Source organism: Pleurodeles waltl, chromosome 11 (assembly GCF_031143425.1).
Source record: "Pleurodeles waltl isolate 20211129_DDA chromosome 11, aPleWal1.hap1.20221129, whole genome shotgun sequence".
Taxonomy (NCBI): domain Eukaryota; kingdom Metazoa; phylum Chordata; class Amphibia; order Caudata; family Salamandridae; genus Pleurodeles; species Pleurodeles waltl.
Window position 1 is genome coordinate 138,449,974 of NC_090450.1, and position 22,260 is coordinate 138,472,233.

General features: G+C 43.1%; 1 protein-coding gene across 4 annotated transcripts in view; it reads left to right on the top strand.

The window, feature by feature from the left end:
- Positions 1-22,260, top strand: part of VEPH1 (ventricular zone expressed PH domain containing 1) — a 1,200,547-nt gene that overhangs the window by 715,804 nt on the left and 462,483 nt on the right. For all 4 annotated transcript variants that reach the window (XM_069213278.1, XM_069213279.1, XM_069213280.1 and 1 more), the window contains one exon: positions 7,136-7,275. In XM_069213278.1, the coding sequence (XP_069069379.1) occupies positions 7,136-7,275 (140 nt within the window). The remainder of the gene's footprint in view (positions 1-7,135; positions 7,276-22,260) is intronic.

Consider the following 22,260-nt stretch of genomic DNA (forward strand, 5'->3'; position numbering starts at 1 on the left):
AGCTTTACCCATAGGTTAATATTGGGTTACCTTATTACATATAACAAGTGACAACTTTCAATTGGGAGCAGTTTGGAAAGTCAAGTTTGACATCTAAGGAACTGTAATTTAAAAACCCTGTTTAATGGTAAAGTTTGACTTTAAACAATTACTCTAAAACATGCCCCTTTTAGAAAGTTGACATGTTCTTGTCCTAACCATTTGGTGCCTGCAGCCAGCATCCTGTGTCACATGAGTTGGTGTAGCTGGCAATTGGTCTTTGTGTATTGCTCCCAAACTAGGGGACAAAAGGCAAATAGGGGTTGGCAGGTTGAGCTATCACTGACTTGGCAGAGCTGTCACCTACCACGCTTGCACATCTTAAGGCTCTGTCTGGGCACACACACAAGGGGTTTGACACTATTATTTTGTGATCACAAACAGCCAGGGCAGGGATGAAAGAAATTCCAAAACACCTCTTGTAGGGGTCTGTGGGGGGACCGCCAGTTACTTCTCCCACTTCATAGTGGGCACCATGAACAAATATTGGACCCTACGACCCAACTTTTTCAGTTCACCTGTGGACCTGTAGACCCTGAAGGTCAGTTGTACTGCTTTGCAAGAAGGACTGCTACTCTGCTGCCCTGAGGCCATGCTGCCTGAGTGAAAGGACTGGACCTGCATCTTTAACCCAGGACAACCAGAGTGACTTTAAGGTTTAGTGGTTGGCTTTCTTCCTGATCAAAGCCTCAGGGACAGAGAATGCTCCAACCACCTTGAACCCAGCACCTGGACTCAGTCAGCTGTGAGTCCTACTCCCCCCAAGTGGTGTCACCCCATTCCTGGACCCTTGTAAGTGGCCCCAAAGGTGCTGTGGCAGCCCATCTGTTGTCTTATGAGTGAAACTGAGGCAGCACAATGCATCTCCTTGAAACCATATCGGAATCACTAATGGGCAACACATCCCTGATGTAGGACCTCACATCAAAACCTCAGAACTACAGATGAATTTCATATCCAGCATCGCAAGCCCCTCATTGAAGATGATGCAGGACTTCACATCATAGCCATGCAGCTTCCTCAGAACTGCTGCTGTGCGACTCATCCTCAACACAGGTCTTCACATCGCAAGCCCCTCATTGACAATGGCGCAGGACTTCATATCAAAGCCCCATAGCTTCCTCGGAGTCGCTGTTGCACGATGCATCCTCCACACAGGACTTTGCATCACAAGCCCCACGTTGACAGAATCCTTGATGATGATACATGACTCCACATTGCAGCACTGCAGTTTCCTCAGAACTGCCACTGCCCTGTGCATCCTCAACCCAGGATCACATGACACTACGCAAACCAGGATTTAAGGTACCTAACTTGGTCCCCGTATCGGGCCTGTCCTTCATCGTGATAAGGCTTAATCTGTCACTTTGTCCCTGTCTGGTGTCACCATATAACCACAGTTGGCGCTTTATGCTTTTAGACACTGTTTTAATTGATATCTTTAAAAATGCATATCTATGGTTCTACTGATTGAATTTTGGGATTTTAGTTGTGGTCTCAAATAATTTATTACATTTTACTATATTATTCTAAATTAGTGTGGGATTTTTCTGTGTGTTGTGCTTGCACTCTTATTACTGCTTGAAGTAAGTACAGCATAAATATTTTACACATTGCCTCTAAGTTAAGACTGACTGCTGTGTGCCAAGCTATCAGAGGGTTTAGCACCTGTAAAATTTGGGTTTGCTTATGTTTCAACCTGACAAGAACAGTGGTTGCTGCTTGAGTACAGATTCACCCCCTCGACCAGTAACCCAATTTCCAGCAGGGTGATTTTACACATGTCTGGCTTTATTCAAATTGTCCTGAGAGATTTCAAACTCCTTGGGCAAAGACACAGGCACCGATGTATCCCTCTAACAATCTTTAATATCAGACAATGCATACTACAAGAAATTGCCTTCTCTAAACTAGACAAAACACAAAACAGGAATTCACCTACAAAAAGGGCTGTACCTTGTTGTCACTAGTTACAGTCAACTCATAGGGGGCTTACAATCTGGGTTACATTTGGAGAATACCACCAAAACCTCCACCTGTAAAATTGTGGCTGTCACACTGTCTATTAGTAATGCAAACTCTATCCTTCTTGTTAGCCCCTGCATTCATAAAGGAAATTCAAAACTGGATAAAAAGTGTGAAACTTAAAGCTGAACCAATAGAATATGACATACTTGAGGTTCTTCTCTTCCAAATGGTAGGAATTAACACACTTGGCCAATCCATTTAGAGGTGTGGGACTTACACCAAAAGAATCAGCTAAAGGGATTGGCTTTAAAGTTAACAAATGACTCCATCTTGACCTTCAAGCAAATAGATAACTAGAAGTTCCAGATTAGAGCTGTGTCGTTACCAATTTTTTTCCACCAACTACAGCATACATATTGTGAGTGACAGCATTCCACTCTTTCACAAGAGAACATACACATACAAGGAGGTTACCTTCAGTGACAGGGACTACTATATCAAAATGTGCTTTTTGAGACCTAAAAATATTTCTGCTTTTAGCCAATGTTTTTTCATATTGTCGGGAACTCTGCAGCACCCCTAAAAGTAAAGGTTTACAAAAATAAACATGAAACACAAACCAATAAGCAGTGACCAACACTAAAAGGCTGCCATCCTCAGCCAGACCAATTGTCTTTGCCAATCCCTATTTCAAAGAAGGAAAATTTCATTACAGGTCATTGAAGAGAAAGATTTCACATAATACTATGACTTATGACATCTATCAATAAGAGGTATGATGCTTAAATTATTTAATGATATTACCTCAAGTGGGGCAAAGACCGGGCCAAGAGCGGGTTCATCTGCGCCCATTTGAGCCAGGATGAGACCAGACTGGGCCACCCCTCTGACATCTTCCACATAAAATCCTGTTGTGACTTTGGATTAAAATGAGAAAACAGAAGGTAGTCGCTCCCACTGGGCCACCATTGCCGAAAATTAAGGACATGCCTAAATACACACGGGGTGAGTCCAGTATTCTAACATTTTTGTTGCCTATGGTTGAGGCCCTCAATGTCAAGATTAATAATGTTGAAGAGGAACTAGCTCTCCATGTACATTTTGCCCATGACACTCCCAACTGTGTTGTGCCCCCCAACCCCAGTTGAACTTAACTCTTACTGCCCAGGCCTCCAGCAATTGCCTCTGTTTCAGTGAATTACAGTAATAAGACTACCCGTTCTAATGCTAATGCCATGCAGACTCAGGTGATAGTGCATCAACTTCCCTCTAAAATAGCCTTGTCACAGGGGAGACTATCTTAGATTCCCAACCCCCCTGGCTCCAATGAGGAAGAAGTGAGAGTGGGCCACACCCAAAACCACACTGGTAAAAAAAACTGCTAACCCTGAGAAGCAAGCAGTGATTCATTGGAAACTCTAACGAGTATAAAGGTCTATGACTTACTGGACACATTTTATTTTACAATTGAATGCCTTGTTAATGGCCTTTGTTAATCTTACAGTAGCCGACTCTGTTTTGTCGAGCAGTACAGACAGCCCGATGGAGAGACTGTGTCTCATAGGCACGACCAGGTCATTAGCCATCCTGACAGTGGAAGAGGGAGTGGCCTTCCCTTACAGGTTCTCAGAGAGAATGACATCAACCCTAAGACTTCCCTCAGGATGCCGCAGAGGTTGCCAGCAAAGGATACAGCTACCTCTAATCTGGAGCACTCGGCTTGAAATCGGGAGTCACCATCGACCTACCTCCAGAGGATACTTCTTATGTGGTGGTCTTAGGGAATCTGCCACCACTGAAGGCCAATACCCCAGAAAGTTAAAGTCAACTAAATAACAAGGATGCCCACTGGCTGGGTTCGCATTCTTCACTGGGGTTTTACAGTGGTGACTGTATCAACACGGTGAGAAGGGTGAGCTGGATTGGGAAAGACACAAAAATTCTTGTCAGTGACTGTGGGGTAATACATTTCAATAGGCCCGCAGTAGCAAGGCATGTCCTTGCATTTATAGGTTATTCCAAAACCAGAAAACCTTCAACCATACTGGCTCTTCCATTGGGCTACTTCTATAGGCCCAAGGCTGGGTGTTCTGTTTCCTGGAAGCTCATAAATCATCACGGTACTGTTCATAGGAAAGGGGTTTCTGATTATTTCCTCTTGAGGACCTCCAATAGATTTGTACCCTTGAGCTCCCTAGACCTTTGTGGTTGACTTAAGCCACAAGAACATCCTTGTAGTGCCACTCAGGAATCACATATTTTCTTTCATGCAGGCCCTCATGTCATCAATTCTATTGAACTTAAACTCATAAGCTGAAACATTGCTGGTCTTGCCTCTAAAATGAATGATGCAAACTGGCTCAATCGCATTACAAGAAAGGGGGTGATTTGCTTACAAGAGACCTGGGCTAATCACAAATTGTTTTTACTTGGAAGAGTATAAATTCTTACTTATCCTTGCAACTGAATCTCGCTCAGGCAGTGCTAAAAGTGGATTGGTAATTTTTGTGTCCTTAGAATTAATGGAAAGAATGAGGAACTTCCCACAGGTGTTTCTACCTTATAGGCATTGAGGATCTCCTTTTTTGGGGTATCAAGGCTAAACCTGCTGAAAGTTTATAAAGCTTTTTATGAGCAAGCTTGTGGGGATGAAAAATTTTGTACCTAACATAATTGTGGCAGGAGACTTTCATATCTATCTGTGTGGCAGTTCCTGGGAGGCATTGAATACACCCCCAGGATGTATGCTCTTAGATAGATTACTCCTGGTACATACTAGTGAAGGGAATCTGCTAAAAGCAACATAACAGACCATAATCTTGTTTGTATCCCTGACAAGCTGGCCTACTCCGACTTCTCCAAAGTCATTTCAACATTTATCAAGAGGGGTTGTGCTTCCACCATAGACTTCATTTGTGTCTTAGCTTCCATTTTTCCAGATGATTTCTGTTATAAAAATCTTTTAGAGAACTTATAGCGGTCATAATCCAGTCTGCTTATAACTTTGATGGTCCAGGGAGTCACTCTTGGGTATACATAAGGACAACGGGGTTCAGAAGATGATCCATCAGGGTAGAAGGCTCAGGTGTTCACTGGTTGTTCCTGAGAGATTTAAACACACTCTGTCTTGTCTTTGAGCTGTGCAAAAGAGATTTCCACCTGCTTAGATAGTGATTCTCACCATAGGGAGATCTTGATTGCTTTTACAGCTATCTCCAGAAAAGTGTCAGACTTTCTTTGCCTGCCAGTTGCATCTAAGTCACTGCATGTACCAAAAATGGTTTGACAGTGAGTGTTCCCAGGCACTTAGAAAACTTAAGAAATCCTGAAAACTAAGCCCAGAGATTCTGTTTGCATTGTGTTGTGTCGTAGAAAACACAAGGCTGAAGTTAGAAGATGCAATGATGTTGTTGGGAACATAGCCGGGAACAACGTATTGCGAACTAGCTGTTTGACGCCTAGCGCCAAATTCAATTATGGATGCAGAAGTGTTGCTAATGATACATGACATCACCAATATTGAGTGGCAGTCACTTTGGATGACCTGTACTGCTTAAAATGGCCACAGCACTAAAACTCAGATCCTCATTTAGGGTTTGGCGAGTGGCCTGCCATCTGCCAAGTGAGTAGAGGTAATCACCTACACTGCCCAAACAGACCACTGCCAGCCATATTTAGAGGTCTCTGCTGACCTCGTCAATATTGCTATGCTTTCAAAGGAGGCATGGCCACTGTGGCTTCATTAAGGCACTGAATATTTGTTTAGCAGCCTCTATATTTCATGGGGCTGCTCAGCAAACATTTTCTGTTTTACAAAAACAAATGTCCAAAGTTACACTCTTTGGGTGTGGATCAATTTTCTCTTTTTCTCTTCAGGAGTGTCTAAATAGGGCAGGCGTGCTGATGTACCCACACAGATGGCGGCAAGTGTGTTGGCGTAAGGTTTCTGCAGGCTACCATCACAGCACTCTTCAATCTAAATAATGTGGGTGAACCATCAGTTTGGCGGACAGGTGGCTCAGTCCCCTGTTTGCCAAACTTTAAATCGGCTCATAGTCTCCAGTCATGGCCTGTACAAGTCATTGTTTTTAGGTGAGTCAGCCTAATTAGTTCAGTGGAAACAAAACGAAACTACAACACCCAGAATACATTAGATTAAGAGACAGACATAGAGGACTGTGACCTGTGTCTGTAATGACCTCCTGGAGTGAGGTGATCACTCTAGAAATCCTGCAATGTTTTATGTTTTGGGCCTGTTTATCTGCAATCAACTTTCCTAGTTGAATACTTCCTTTAAAAAGATCATTTGATAGCTCTGTCTTGAATCTCTGTCAATAGCCAGCCCAGCGGAAAGGGAAAGAGGCACCTCAGAGATACATCCCAGGAGGATGCTAGTGCACAGGCATTATTTAATGTGTTAGCTCTCTGCTTTGTGTGCTTATATTAAACAATACTTTTATCATAAAAGCAAGCATTTGAACGGACAGTGAGATTATTGCAGTTACTATTTGCATTTTGAGTCTTGCATTTGGTAATGTCTTGCACCTACCTCTCCCTCAAATAGCCTTTAACTGCTCGACTTGCACTGTCACTGACAAACAAGGGCTGGAAGGGGTAGTCCTTAGCCCAGTTGCTCAGTACGTGTAGTTCCTAAGAAAGCAGGAGAGAAAGGCCACAACCCGCACAGCTGGGCCTAGTAACCCCTACTTGCCCCGAGGCGCTTTGAAGGGGATTCTGACAGTCGCCTAGATGTCTTGGGCCAGATTCACAAAGATTTTCCTGTGACCGGCGTCCTGACTTACCTCTGAATTTCAGGAGGCAGCCAGGAGAACTACAGGAATAGATCACAGCCATTCATAGCAAAACCGTTGTGCTTCTGGCTACATGTTTATGACAAGGATTGATACGGAGCATGATAAACATTCAACATGATATAAATGTATAATTGTCACCACTGTACTAAGTAAAGGGAGTTAGTTATTATTTATGTACACTATTATGAAATGTCAAAAGTTATAAAAACGATGACTAATTTTTGAATCGTAATGTCATTTACATCTGAAACATAGTAGCGTTGTCTTCTACAAATCAAAGGCGTGAAACCTATTTTCTGTATATTTGTTTCCAGATTCTCTTAGAAGTTGCGTAGCAAAGTTGTTCTTCAGCTGTTCCTTGAAGGGGCATTACTGCCTTTACAGTAAATCCAGTTTTACGCTCATCAGCAGACATCCTCAGCTGTGGATCCACATCATGTTTCTCTTCCAACAGGTGCGTTAAATGACCATGTGCACGAACTGAAATTTTCATATGAATATTACATTTTGAAGTCAAACCACATGGTACCTTAACTATACACTTCCAAAAATATCTGTATACATAATTAAAATAATGGAATTGTAAGGGTGAGGTGCATTTTTATTCATACCTCTATACCCCCTGTCATGGCGTAAATAACAGATAATGAAATTCATGTGCAGGCTTTTCCAACTCCAGTGCACAACTTCCATTGGGCTGAAACATGCATCTAAAAAACAAACCCATGTTCAGATTCACAAAGATTAAATCTCTGTGAGGAGGCAAGTGATTCCTCTGGCCTGCTTCTTGTCAGTGCTCAACATCTGTAGGGTTCGGGAGAAGAGAACTGCAACCAAGACTCAACCCTACTGAGGGATAGCGCTGCATCGGTGTTTTTTTCAGGGCTAAGGCACTCATTTATAGGAAAATGAGAGAGCACAACGCTGCACCGAATTGGCAGCACCACGCTACGTCATTTTCACAAATCAGGGGTGCACCGTATTTAAATGAATATGGCGCATGCCTGTGCTGTCCCCTGCGCTGGTGCTAAATTTAGCTGCCAGCGCCAACGCTGGCATCCTTGCACCATCGTGCAAGGATGTCTGCGTTGAAGGGTAGGATTGTTGATGTGTGAGAATGTGTTCCTTCCTGGACATAAACAATCACTAATGGCGATTTGGCACTTCTGTGTATGCTGCAGAATACAGCACACACAGAAGTGCCAAAGCGTAATTTTCAAATGATTGTTTATGTGCAGGAAGGGACACCTTCCCGCTCATAAACATTCATTTCTGTCATTTTGCTCTTTCTATGTATGCTGCAAAATGCAGCACACATAGAAAAAGCAAAAAACGAGGAGGAATAAAAGTATTCCTCCTCGTTGTGCCTTGCTAACACCACCCCTGGGGTGGTGTTAGATCTTGACGCTGCCTCAGATTTAGAAAGCTTGTAAATCTGAGGCAGCATCAAAATGCAATGGGTGTTCCTGTGTCACACCCACAGTATCACCCATTGAGCGCCCTTCCACGCAAAGGGCTCCATGTGAAGGGGTCGTATTTACAAGGTTGAGTTAAGCCACAAAATGGGGCTTAACGCCACCTTGTAAATACAGTGCAGGTCATAGCACCACCGGGGGTCACAAAAAGTGACTCTCTGGTGGCGCTAGAGGCTCATAAATTTGTCCCTAAATCTTTAAATCTTCATCATCCACCTGGATGGATGGATAGCAGAGATCAGGAGACTACATTCTTGAACAGAGACAATATTGACTGCAGTGGCCCAGCACATTAAATAAACGAGGAGGGGAACAGCGAGGGTTGCAGTCAGAGGCCAAGAGTTCTGCATGGCAATGTGTGCATGAGTGAGAGCGAGGAGGTGTGAGTGTAAGTGAGGATGCATGAATGAGAGTGTCGTTGTGTATGCATGTGCACCTGCTTACTGGTGCTTGTATGTGCATGTGTACCTTTCTGCTGGTGATTGTGTGTGCATGTGTATCTGCCTACTGGTGCTTTTTTGTCCATGTGTGCCTGCATACTGTGCCTATGTGTGAATGTGTACCTGCCAGCTGGTGTGTGTGCCCATGTGTTCTATCTGCTGGTACTTGTGAGTGCATGTGTATCTTCCTGCTAGTAATTGTGTGTGCATGTGTACCTTCCTGCTAGTACCTGTGAGTGCATGTGTGTCTGCCTGCTGGTGCTTGTGTGTGCATGTATAATAATGATCAGTGACAGCAAGAGATGAAGAGGAGCTCTCAGGAGATTGTCGCCTAGAATGTCAAGCAATTTTCAGGACCTTTTGTTTTATGGAAAAACACACTTGAGGGAGGCAGTCCATCTTGTTAAAAAAATAACTATGCCTTAAATTAGGGCCACATTGTTTTTTCTTTGTGGATATTTGATTATAATCTTTTGAAAAACTTCAAAGGCTTGATTGTATGAAGGCTTGCAATAATGGTGTGTTTTGGGGAAAGGACTAGTTGCCCTTTTACTGCAGGCAGCGGGCTTATGATTCATCCTCAGGTAAACGACTGATATGATGGCAGACACACATTTCTAGGTAGTCTTTTTAAAAATATCTCCTTAGCACCCGAGTTCAGCCTATTGTAGTCAGAGTTTCTTTACCTGTTTTTTCTTATGTGCTTTCCTACCCACTTTCCTTTCCAAGTCCTGATATCTAGTTCAAAAGCATTTTCAAGGGCTTCAGGGTACTCCAAGCCCCATAGTTCCAAGTGCCAGGGAAGGCACCGCTGCACCTTTGTGAAGGGGGAGGAGGAGAGTGAAACCCCCCTGCTTTATAAAGCGCTGTCAAATACTCTGCTGCACTGGATGCAATGTGCTGGCTTCAGGGGACTTCAAGACCGATAGTTCCAAGGGCCAGTGACGGCGCTGCCACACCTGTGTGAAGGGTAAGGAGGAGAATGAAACCGCCCTGTGCTATAAAGCGCTGACAGATCCCCTTGTGCGTGGACAAGGGCGGTCCCGTCCTTGCCCATCATAGTCCAGAAGCGGCTGGGCCACGCCCATTGGCTTTAATCTCAGGACTGCCTGGTATTTATTAATTACGTTTTGTTTATTACATAAGGGGTAAACTGGCTCCTAATTGACTTAATATCCTCTTGTTTCCCAATCGTGTCTATTTTGCACAGTAGGGTATGATAAAACTTTCATCTAGGACTCCCCAGAGTCAAGCAGGATTAGCCCAGCATTCTATTATTTATACTTGCCTCTAACTGCTGATTTCATTCATTGTGCAATCTTTATACTTACTTTAATCGAAGTCGTTTTTTAAACTGGTTTTACAGTCAGGAAGATTAACTCTATTCAATTGAGGCTCCTAATGTAACACTTCCTATTGGAACTCAGGGCTGTGGGCCCGTATGTAGGGATAACACACCTTTAAGAGGCTCAGTTGTTATTGGAATGGTTGAAGCATCGCGAGCAACTACCTGCACTAATAGATATCTACCCATGGCCTTTCTCCAATCACCAGAGGCAACTGAACCATGTCTCTAGGTCTGAAACACCACCCATTCAGCTACTACCCATTCCGCTACACCATCTAAAAGCCCCACGAATGAGGGTGCTGTGTCCACTAATAAGCTATTCAATACCCATAGGGATGAAGGAACTAAGGTTGAAAATAGATTTCCTTACGAAAGAGGTTGTGGATCTAAAAGGAGAACCTTGCTGGTGCACACTGAAGCTAAAAGGGATGGTTTGAGTTGTAGTTTGCAAGGGAATTGCAACTTGTCTTCTGAACCATACAATAGGGTTAAGCCACAGAGCCAGAACATACAGGTACTCATTCCACCCTCTAGACTCCAAGACTATCATGTCCCCTAAGTACACTGTGGAATAGCTACAGTACACTGGCCCATGGGCCAAAAAGGTGTAGTTTGGCAAGTGTTTAAGGGACTAATACCTCCTAAGGATCCTAAGGTGGCTATTGACCTCAGAGGCCCTACAGTGCCCCTACAATATACCCACTACAACACTCTTTTTATGATGAACCTAGTGAGAGATTAACCTGCAGAAAATATCCCAGTGAAAGGATATCTTATCCTAGATCTTATAACCATCGCAATGAACAACACAATGAAGGTCTACAAAGGAATATGGGTCATAGAGTGTACATGACAAAAGTCCCGAAACTAAGACACAACACCAGAGAGAATGGGGATTCATAGCATACAATATAAAAACACAGAATTATCCATTGGATCAGGTATGAACAACAACGCGTATCAGTTGTATGATGAGACATAGTCAAGGCTGAATGTATCACTGGTTATGGAAGGGAGCTTGATAATATTTGCCTTTTTTTATAGATGTGAAGACACATTGGTTGTCTCAGTTTTCATGGAATTTAGATCTCCTCTATCTACAAGTCTACCGATAAGGTATTAGTTACATTTACCGACCTTTTGTATGCAGCTTTGTGCATGCCGCATCCAGTACATCAACCATAAGACCCACCTTGGAAAGCCTGGATGCAGTCAACTGACTCGTAGTGGATGGGGCATTGTTCTTTCATTTGGATGCATCTTCAACTAGGAATTCTTACATTATTTGACAAAAACGTTAACCTCTGGTAACACAGTAGACCAAAATTTGGTAGTGCAGCAACAGGAGAACAAGGTATACTTTAAAGGTTTCAATACAAAGACAGCAGTAGACTCTCCTGCTCCTAGTGGAAATACATGTAATGAGCCTATACATCTGGTGTCATGGAATATACCTGGTTTGAGAGATAAATTGATAGATCCCGATTGGCAAGGGTATGCTAAGCAGTTACATTTTTGTTTGCTTCAGGAAACCTACCTGGCTTTTAGAACCTCAGTACAACCCAGGGTATAAAACATTCTTTGTTAATGCTATCCCCCTCCTCCAGCGGTCGACCAGCAGGGGGACTTGTCTTCTGGGTTAAATTTTCACTTAGTGTTAGCAGTAATACTCTGAGAATTGATTCTCCTGATATTTTAGGATTAAGAATAACCTTGCAGAATAGCCTTCATTTGTACCTCCTCAATATTTCTCTTTGACCAAGAAAGAGCAATACAAAGTCCCCATTAATGCAGTTTCTAGATACCTTCCTTAACTTCTTAAGCCCAAGGGGCTTGGTCATATAAGGAGGGAACTTCAGTAGCAATTTTAAGCCTATAATTGACGTGAACTCAGTCACAAAGGAGGAGGATGTGATTTGGGGTATTCCTTGTCTTGATAGTGGTACCTCAGCCCAGTCTACCATGCAAATGCCCCATTTTACAATCAAACATGGGTTGTGGGCCTGCAATGGCAAGTCCAAATCTGATAACCCTAACTCTTTTACATTTAAAAGAGGCAATTCCCATTCAATGTAGATACAAGAGAGGATAGTCATCATTCCCCCTTGCATTTAGTGATGTCAGGATTTCTTGCTGAGAAGCCACCTCAATCTATAGTTCCACTATTATTACGTATTGGAAACATTCATAGATCAATCAATTGTCCATTAATATTGGCAAATCTTGACTCTGTGACTAAGATCTACAATGTCTTTTCAAACACTTTAACTCCATTTGTTGATTGCCCGCCCTTAGACATACTCATTGTTAATATACATTATTCTTTAGTGGAGAATCTGAGCCCACACTTGATAAAAAAAATCCTCTTTAGGTGTAGAACGAGGAACCAACACAGGAGCCTTTTCCAATCCTTGGTATACAAAGGATTGCAGAATAGCCAAAAAGATATTGAGGCCATAAAATCCAAATGTTTTCTCTCTATTCAAGAGGCAAAAAAAATAATAGTAACCCTTGCAAAAAGTAGTTAGGATGATACTAACTCGAGTGATCTGATCAGTGCATCTACAGCCAAGGATACTACAACTTTCTGAAAAATAATAGCACATGGGAATAAGGGTTAACTAACTCAAAGTGATCATTATGAACCTTACTTTGCTTTAGATTAGTCAATGTTGGCTGTTGGCACTTTCTGATTGGCTGTGGCAGGCCCCAGCCAGGTAGAACCTCCATTCCCATCAGGGGTGGGTGATTACACTCATGGTATTACCTGAACTCACCCTTGGTTAGCTTGGTGCTGAGAAGTCAGGCTTATCACAGAGGCAATGTGTAAAGCAATGGCACAGCACTATTACACAACCAATACATTGAGCGTCACAAAAGTGACTTCAAGTGTGTTGTAGGTAAAAACAGTTTGTATTTAATACACACATTAATTACACAACATAAAAATCATGAGCTTCATGGGCATAAATCACATTTGGTAATACTACTAGCAGTACTGAGTACTGGTGGGTGGTAAACTTCACTCCGCTGGCCGAATTCGTGGAGTTTTTCCCACTCCGTGCTTCACTTGGAGCGCAGAGTTTGGCAAAAATTCCATCATCTGTTGCGTGGCAGAATTTAACACCAATTCTTTTAGTTGCTCGGCATGACGCAACCGGAAATAAACAGCCCAGATGCAAATAAGGTCTTCGGCTCCTCCTTCTGGCCTGCTATTGGCTACCTCAGTTCCCACTCGGATCTGAACCCCATTCTAAAATGTAAAAAAATACATAGCTTGGCTGTTAAGGTACGATAGAGCTGCCCAATTGCACGCAAGTGTGCTCTCGACACGGATTGGGCAGCTGGAGAGTTGAGGGCGGGGTCAGTGGCCAGACACCCAGGCCCAGGAAGATGGGCTCGCGCATGCAAGCGCACACACGTGGGATAGCCCCACTTCCTAACATATGTAGGAAGGCATGCACACTTTCACACTGTCCTTACAGTGGGAAAGTGGCCAGGGCCCTAAGGCCATTAAAAGAGAATCAGCAAAATCCTACAGGAAAAAGCAAAAATGTTTGTGTGAACACTACCTCAGCATGTCAGGTCTAACACACAATAAGTGTAGGAAAGGCCCCCGGCCCAGATAAAATCCTGGTGATATTTACACTGCCTGGTCTTGAGGGCCATTCAGAATTCCGGAAGTGAGATGATGGTAAAAATGGGAGAAATAGTACTGATCTATAAAAAAGGAAATTGGCACAATCTCGCCGACTACAGACCCATAAGACTCATAAACATCTTACAAAAGATATATGCCAGACAGATTTTGAACAGACGAAATGACTGGATTGAGGAAAGTAAGATCATTTCACCCTATTAAGCGGGATTGATGCCCCGGGTTAGTACAATAAACAAGCTGTTCAGACTTGAATGTATTGTATGAAAGTATATTAAGTTGAAGGGAGGTCATCTATATCTAGCCTTCATTGATCAAAGGGTGGCTTTTGATTCTGTTGCAAGGAGCCTCACGTGAGTGTCTCTTAGGAATCAAGAAGTTGAGGAAGATCTTTTAGCACGGATAGTCAGGTTGCATCAGGTTAATTTTGCCAAAGTTTGTTGGGGTCCCTGGGGCGAGCTCACTGATCCTATCCCCATAAATAGGTAAGTGAGACAGGGTTGTGTGCTAGTGCTTTATGTGAATTATGTCATAGAAGCCCTACAGGAGTGTAACCATGACTCCCCTAATCTCAATGGGTTTTGTGCTAGTGCCCTCTCTCTTCATGCTTTATGTGAATTATGTCATAGAAGCCCTACAGGAGTGTAGCCATGACTCCCCTAATCTCAATGGGGGTACAGTTTCTGAATTACTTTCTGCAGATGACAGAGTTTTTTGTCACAGGCCATGAGAGACCTACAGAGACTGCTAGATAAATGTAATGCTTATGGTGATACAAAGAGTCTAGAAATTAATCCCAGTAAAACCAAATATTTGGCAATTAGACCTCACAAGACACTCAGAGGAAATATAGGGCTGGAGAGCAGACATTGAACGGGTATCTAAGTGTGACTACTTGGGTATCACACTCAATTTAAATATTTCTTGCCCTCCCCCCTACATAGACAAAAGCAACGCTTTGCTGGCCCATGGCTCAAAGGTAGTACTGAAGAAACATCAAGAGACAATATATCTCCCCGGCCATTGAAGTATATAATTAGAAGTCACAAGCAGCTCCATTATAAGGAGTAGAACCAGTGCATAATTTGTAAATAAAAACGTGCCGGTGCTCAAAACCTTCCTCTTAAACACACGGCTGCTGCAATTAAATGTGCGAACAGGGTATACTGAGGCAGCGTGATCCTGAAGTCATCTCGGGCCTCTTCAATCCCTTTAAAACCCCTCCCTGTCCCTTCAACTCACTCTTGCAGCTTTCTGCTTTCTCCCATTGTGAAGCTTTTTCGCGTTTCTCTTCCTCCGTCTTTCCCAAATGTGTTTTTAGCTTGCTGTAAATGCTTGAAGCAGAAGACTAAGCGCCGGCCCTCAAAAATAAGTGCCGGTGCTTAGCACCGGTTACAACAAGCACAAATTAAGCACTGAGTAGAACTATGGAAAGCTGTTAATATTGTTAGGCTCATTGTGGGAGACAACACATTTATAAAATCGCTGTTGTGTCTCCCCAGTTGTAACCCTCTTCTCCCATTATTTGAAGATATGAATCTTGAAAGATTAGGGCATTCAGCGGCCTTAAAACCACTGTTCTTTTGGACGAGAAAATGGACTACGGAGAAACTTGTTGATTACAGGGAGCGACCATGGGAACTATTGGACCTTGAAAAGCCTATTAGTTCCCTTTGATTCTGACATGTTTACTCCAGGTTTGTCCAACTAGGCCTGGAATGCTGCTGGAATGACCCCCTATCTCTGACAGTTCACTCTAAAAGTGTTCTAAAATCAGTCTGCTGGGAACATGTGCATGATGCAATACACCAAACCCTCGGTTAAATTTTTGTCCGTTAGGCTGTTATCATTAATAATAGGCGTTTGTGGTGCTGACAGCCATCAATGTTGCAAATGTTGAAATCTGCATGGGCGAATTATGCTCTGTCCAAATTGCCTACAGCTAATCTATTAGGCAAGTAGGATATTGCTTTTGAAAGCCTCGAGATATCCTTGATTGACAATAGTACTGCCTATTGCTACTTCACGTGCTACAACTACTAACTAACTTCTCTGAAATCCCACAAGTGACTACAGTAGAACAATTAATGTAAACATAAGGTTATCTGGGTTGAGTACACTCATGCTAGAAATAAGAGTGCTGGTGGAGTGGTGTTCTTATTCTACTTGTCATTCCCAGTCGTTTGGCTTCATCTTCCTGTTTTGTGAACCTTTTATTGTTGACTTCTAGGACTCTGTGCACATTATCACTGTTAATCAGTGCTAAAGTATTTATGCTCTCTCCTTTAAACATGGTAAAATTGGCTTGCATCCTGTTGGCATATTTAATTTGCCTGAAAAGCTCTAGTTAAGTGGTACTACCTGCAACTAGGACCTGTAAAATCAATGCTACTAATGGGTTTGCAGCATTGACTCTGTCACCCACCTAAGCAGCCCTTTAAATGTGTCTCAGGCCTGCCATTACAGCATGTGCCAGCAGTTTTAAACTCCTATGATGGCCTGGCAAAATAAAACCTTTTGTCAGGCCTAAACATTCCTTTTTAATACATAGTAGTCGACCCTAGGGCCTACCCTAAACAGACCCGTGGGCAGGGTGCAGTGTATTTTAAAAGTTGGGCATGTCCTTTAAACCTTTACATGTCATAGAAGTGAAAAACCCTTAAATTCGTTTTTCACTACTGGAAGGGTTACCTTTCCTAAAGGATTACATTGGATTACTTTATTACATTCAACAAATGCAGGTAGGAATGGTGAGTTTGTTCTCTAAAGGATTGCAACTTAAAACCATCTTTAATGGTAAAGTTGACTTTTAAGACACAATTCTGAAAAAGCCACTTTTAAAAAGTTGGCATTTTCTTGCCTCAGCCATTTGGTACCTGCAGCATGTATCTTGTGTCACATGACTAGATGTAGCTGGCAGTTGGTCTATGTGTATTACTCACAGACAGCGAGACACAGCTGAATTGATAGGGGAAAGAAGCCATCACGTACCGTACATGCACATCACAAAGGCTTTGTCTCAGCAAACTCACAAAGGGTTTCACGCTAGTATTTTGTACCCCAGGCAAGCTGTGGACAGGGCAGAGAGGCAGGAAATTCCAGACACCTCTGGGGGTGGAAACCTCCAGAAGCTTCTCCTAATTCAAAGCAGGCACTAGGGTTAAAGTGTGGACCCTCAGGCCCAAATCTAATCTTAAGTACAGCTCAGAACCTGTGGAAAACCCAGAAGGACTACTATGCTGCCTGCTGCAAGAAGGTCTGCTGCCCTGCTGCCTGAGCGGAAAGGACTGAACCTGCATCTTGAACCCAGAACCACCAGAGTGACTCCAAGGGCTAGTTGGCTGGCCTCAAGGGCAAAAAGGCTCCAGCCACCTTGAACCCAGTACCCCGAATCTGTCTGCTGTGACTCTTGCCTCCTCAATGGTGCCACTCCAGTCCTGGACCCTTGGAAGTGGGCCTGAATGTGCTCTCCCAGCCCAGCCTGATGGCTTTTGTGCCAACCTCCCAAAGGGTTAAGCACAGGTTATTTTGGGGTTGCTTGTAACTTCACTCTGACAGGAACTGTGGTTGATGCTTGAGTAGCGTTTCATCCCCAACAACCAAAAAGCTAATTTCTTACACTGCTCATGTTTTCTTGCAGTGTTTGGAAACAGCACACTGTGTAAAATGTGTACCCATCTGTCCGTATCCTCTCCAGCAACTGTCGGTCCCAGTGGAGTCAATTGTGTGTTGGAATAATATCTTGCCTGTGGTTTCCCATACTTGAGCATGTGTTATTCTTCTGTGTTACATGGTATAAATCCCACTGCTTACCAGTGAACAAGTGACCTAGTTACTTTTCCCATTTTTTCTCGTGAGATCCTTTCTGTCTAGGCTCCACTGTCTGTAGTATTCTGGATATCTTTGAGAGCAGGTATTTGGTCATCATTTACATTTTGGAGTAGTCTCTTAAATTGGATCAACATACAAGTAGCCACCATCTTTATGTCACTAGAAGTGGTCCAGTGTCTCACTTGCATCTGTAAGACAGTTCTTACTTTGGTAATAGGACTGCATGTTTAGGATGATAGAACGGCAAAGTGTGGGAGACTAGTCTATACATGCAGTTAGAAACTGCAGGCCTAACTCTTTGCTAGTTCACAGTGCCTCACCCAAACCTCCAAACCCAAGGGTGTAAAGGGCGATTACGGCAACATGAACATGACACTCCGACTCCCCAGAGAAGCCATGGAAACAGATATTCCCCCTTTCATGTTGTTACTCATGCATCCCAAGGTGAGACAAAAAGATGCAAGATATGTTTTCCCTGAAATTATTGAAACAATCGCAAACTGGCATATAACGAGTGAGCTGCTATACTTAGGCACATGAAACAAGGCAAGGTTATCAGCATTACGAAAATGGTAAAGAGGATAAATAATCCAACCATGATGTATGTGGTTCTAGCTGTGCTAGAGGTTCCTTGTATCCCTATATCTATGCTGTGAGCATATCAGGTGTACCCTTTGGCCTGACCTGATCTAAGGAATTAGCCCCAGCCCCATACCTGGAAATAGGGCCAGCATAGAATCAGCCTGTTCTGTAGATGGCAATCCTCTCTGGATGCTGGTAGATCAGCGCCAGCATACCTACAGGTCACACAGCATGCAACCTAGTATAGTCATGGCCGGAATGCCCTCTGCCCTACCTGGATCAGTGTGTTATTTATATAATAAACCATAACACACTGGAAGTACAGTTCCAATGCAATGCTGTGTCTAGGCAATTAAAGCTGTCTCCTGAACGGGCAACAGAAAGCAGTATATTGTGTATTGTGTTCCTTAGCCTTGGAGAGAAAGTACCGATACATGTCGTGCAAAGGCTAACTAAACAAGCAGCATATTCCTCGCTTTCCTAGAATAAAAGCAAGCTGATAAAAATATGTAAGAATTATTGCTAAAAAACAGCCTTACTAAAATGATAAAATGTGAATAAAACATTAACTGTAAAACTAAGGTAAAACAGGGATGACCAACCCAGGTCCTAGAGTCTGGCAGTTTGGGCTGTACTGTTCCCATGCAGAACAGGGGCAAAACTGATTTGCACATGGCTAGGTCCAAACTGGGGTGGTGGGCAAAAAAAAATGGATTAAACCGAGATATTTTTGACTAGGGTTGAATGTTTGCATTGTTCAACATTCTGTCCATCATCTGTTCTTTTTGCTTTTGTTGCCATAAGTCGGAAAGGTATGCCCATACGTAGGTCCAGTGCTCACTGCACCACTGGATTCAAGCTAGCCTTGCTGTGAAGGGTCAGACCCTGAAACCGGTCCCAGGATGCTTGTTTCCGGGCCAGGGAGGAACTGGTCTGGCAGTTCGGGCTAGACTGTTCCCATGAGGAAGAGGGTCAAGACTGATTTGCATATGACTGGGTCCAATCTGGAGTGGCATGGTGATCAAAAGAATTGATAGATTAAACCCAGTTTTGTGACTGAGGGTGAATGTTTGATTGGTTCCACATTCTGTCCATCATCTGTGTTTGTTTGATTTTGTTGCTCTAAGTGCACCAGGTATGCCCAGACGTGGGTCCCGGGCTCACTATGCCACTGGATTCAAGCTCGCCTGGCGGATGAAAGGTGATACCCTGAAACTTGTCCCAGGATGCTAATTTCTGGTCGAGGGAGGATCTGGCCTGGCAGTTCAGGCTGGACTGTTCCGATGAGGAACAGGGTCAAGACTGATTTGCATATGGCTGGGTCCAAACTGGGGTTGCAGGGTGAGCAAAAGATTTGATGGATTAAACCCAGATCTGTGATTGGGGGTGAATGTTTGATTGGTTCCACATTTTGCCCATCATTTGTGTTTGTTTGCCACAGTCAATAACATCATACCCAAATATGGAGTGTTTGAATTCAACACCTAAATTTAATTCTGTAATATTTTTAATTATGCAACTTTTCTGTGTTAGTGTCTCTAGGCACAGGACGAATTAGAGGGGTAACAGTGTCCAAGCCTGCTGAGCCTCTCTACTTATGGAAACACTATGGATATCTCTTCTTTACTCTGCTTGTTTGTTATATATTTTGATGAAGTTCATCACCTTCTTGGTATTTTCTGTGACATGGCTTTTATGACTGAATCCTGAATGACTGGTTAATCTATCTTAGGCATGATTCTATTTAGTCTAGTGGCCAAGACCTTCAGCAATATTTTTGTATCAATGTTCTGAAGAGACATAGGGAGGTATGAACCACACTCCTATGGGTCTTTGTTAGGCTTCAGTATGACTGAGATTCAGACATCTTGCATAGTTGTATTAACTACTCCTTTCTCTGCTAAGTATTGTGCAATGTCAGTGAAGGGACCAAGCAAACATGGCCAACTAGCATTATAGAAGGCAGGGGAACGCAGTGTGCCCCTGGGCGTTGCATAGTTGTAGCCACTTAATAGCCCTGACAAGCCAATCTGGGGAAATGGACTGTTCCAAACCCTCCCTTTCCTCCCAAGAAATCTTTACTTAGCCTGCTGCTAAGATATTCTCAGTCATCACTAACTGCCTTCTAGATTCTTCTGTAGGCAGTCTTTAGTAGTATTGTTCTCAGCTTACCTTATTCTTGACTGTGTTGAAAACTCCCTCCTTGCATGCTACTAGGTGCTAGCACTCTTCCTTCTTTATGACCTCCTTTATATCACATTTAACATCTATGAGTCAAAGGTGTCTTGTATAACTAGTACTATCCACCATATTTTTTGCCATTGTGTTTCTTTCAGTTTTGTTTCTGGTATTTTCAATTATTCTAGTAGGTCCTTTGTTTGGTTCTCTCAGATAGTACCTAATATGGTTGATTCAGCCATGCTTGTCCCTTGAATCAGTCTTAAGCAAGTCTCTACCATAATGAGGCTGCATCCCCCTGTGCCATTTACAAGAAGGTATTCTTTAATTTGGGAGGTAATAACTGACCTCACTACAGTGTCTTTCAGCAGTGCCTCATTATGGGTCTATAGCCTGAGTTACTTTTTTCCATCCAAGTGACACCAGAAACGGTGCCATGGCCTGATGTGGTGATAGCTCCATGATCTAACTCCTCTAAATAAAACATGATCTACATCCTCTAAAAAATGGATCAGAGTGTTGCCTATTTGGAGCATGTTTATCCTGACATGTTTTGTGTGCTGCTGAGTAGTGTGTATAATTGATCTCTCAAATTTTTTCCATCTCCGTGCAATTACAGTTCTAAGTTCAGTCACCCATTTGTGTACTGTCTTCAACAGTGTGGCTGTTCCTCCATACCTTGGTAACGTTTGTTCCATTTGTCATCCCTCACCATATTTCAATCCCACTTCTCTGGGGGACCGTTTCAGAGTCCACTAATGTTTGGAGAGTGTGGCACAGGAAGTGTTCTTGGCCCTGATTTGGCATATGTACAACTACCAGAGGAGCAACATGTTTCCCATTCAGAATCCCATTAAGCAGCACTCACCATCCCTCTTTTTTTAGGGGCCAGATCTAGAGTTTGACCAGTTGTAATCCACCATCATGTTCTCCATCCGATGGGTAACATCAGTTAAATTCAGTCACAGGCCCAGTAGTGATCTCTGTACCTTGACTGGAAATGCTGTCATGGGTTTTCCTGTCACAGTACAAAACCGTCCTATCACAGCTAGGTTTTACCTGCCAGTGATGCACAGCAATAAAAAGACATCACATCACCCACCCTAATTAGGAAGGGCAGTGTAATGCTGATCCTCCTACAGGTCCTACTCTGTCAATCTGTTGAAGGAAGCTTTCCTTTGGTGGTGCCAGTAGAGGCTTCATCCACAGATATGTGACAATCCTCCTGACCCTAAATAAGCCAAGGCAGTCAATTATTTTGACAGACATGGACTCTGTTGTGTTTGCAATGGAGTATCCTGTTCACCAAACTATAAATCACTCCTCGGGCAATTAAAATCCCTGAAAACTCTGGTTTTAACTACTAACCATATTAGTATTGCACTGGAAAGAAGTATCTCATTCACTATGTGTCCTTAGTCAACATTTAGGTTTCCTAGAGAAAGTAGATATTGCCACTGGGTTTCTTAGTATTCATGGTGTCGTTAGCCTTTTGCTAGGTAAGTTCAGCTCTCTGACATTCAAGGACACACATTAAATGGCTCTGCCCATTGGACAATTCTGGTCTTAAAATTCTCTTTGCCATCCTATGTCGATTTTAGCCCCTACAGTATGCAGTGGTTGTGCCCAGTGTCCAATTTCTGCTCAGCAATGTGTATGTGTGTGCCTGATGTGCCCCATCCCTTCCCACTCCCCATCTCATTGACCCTAACCAAAATATTTAACCTGTCACCTTCTCTCTAATCCTGTAGTCCAGAGTACCCCCTTTTGGGATTTCCCCTAGTGTTGTGTCATGGGTTCATTTTACACTCTGCTTGGGCACACATATTTTAGTTTAGCTTAGGCCTGTAGCCTGTGTCCTTTCACCTAAATAATATGCTCATTTTCAGTTAGCCTGCTTTCAGCTGGGAAGTTTTTATTTTCAAAT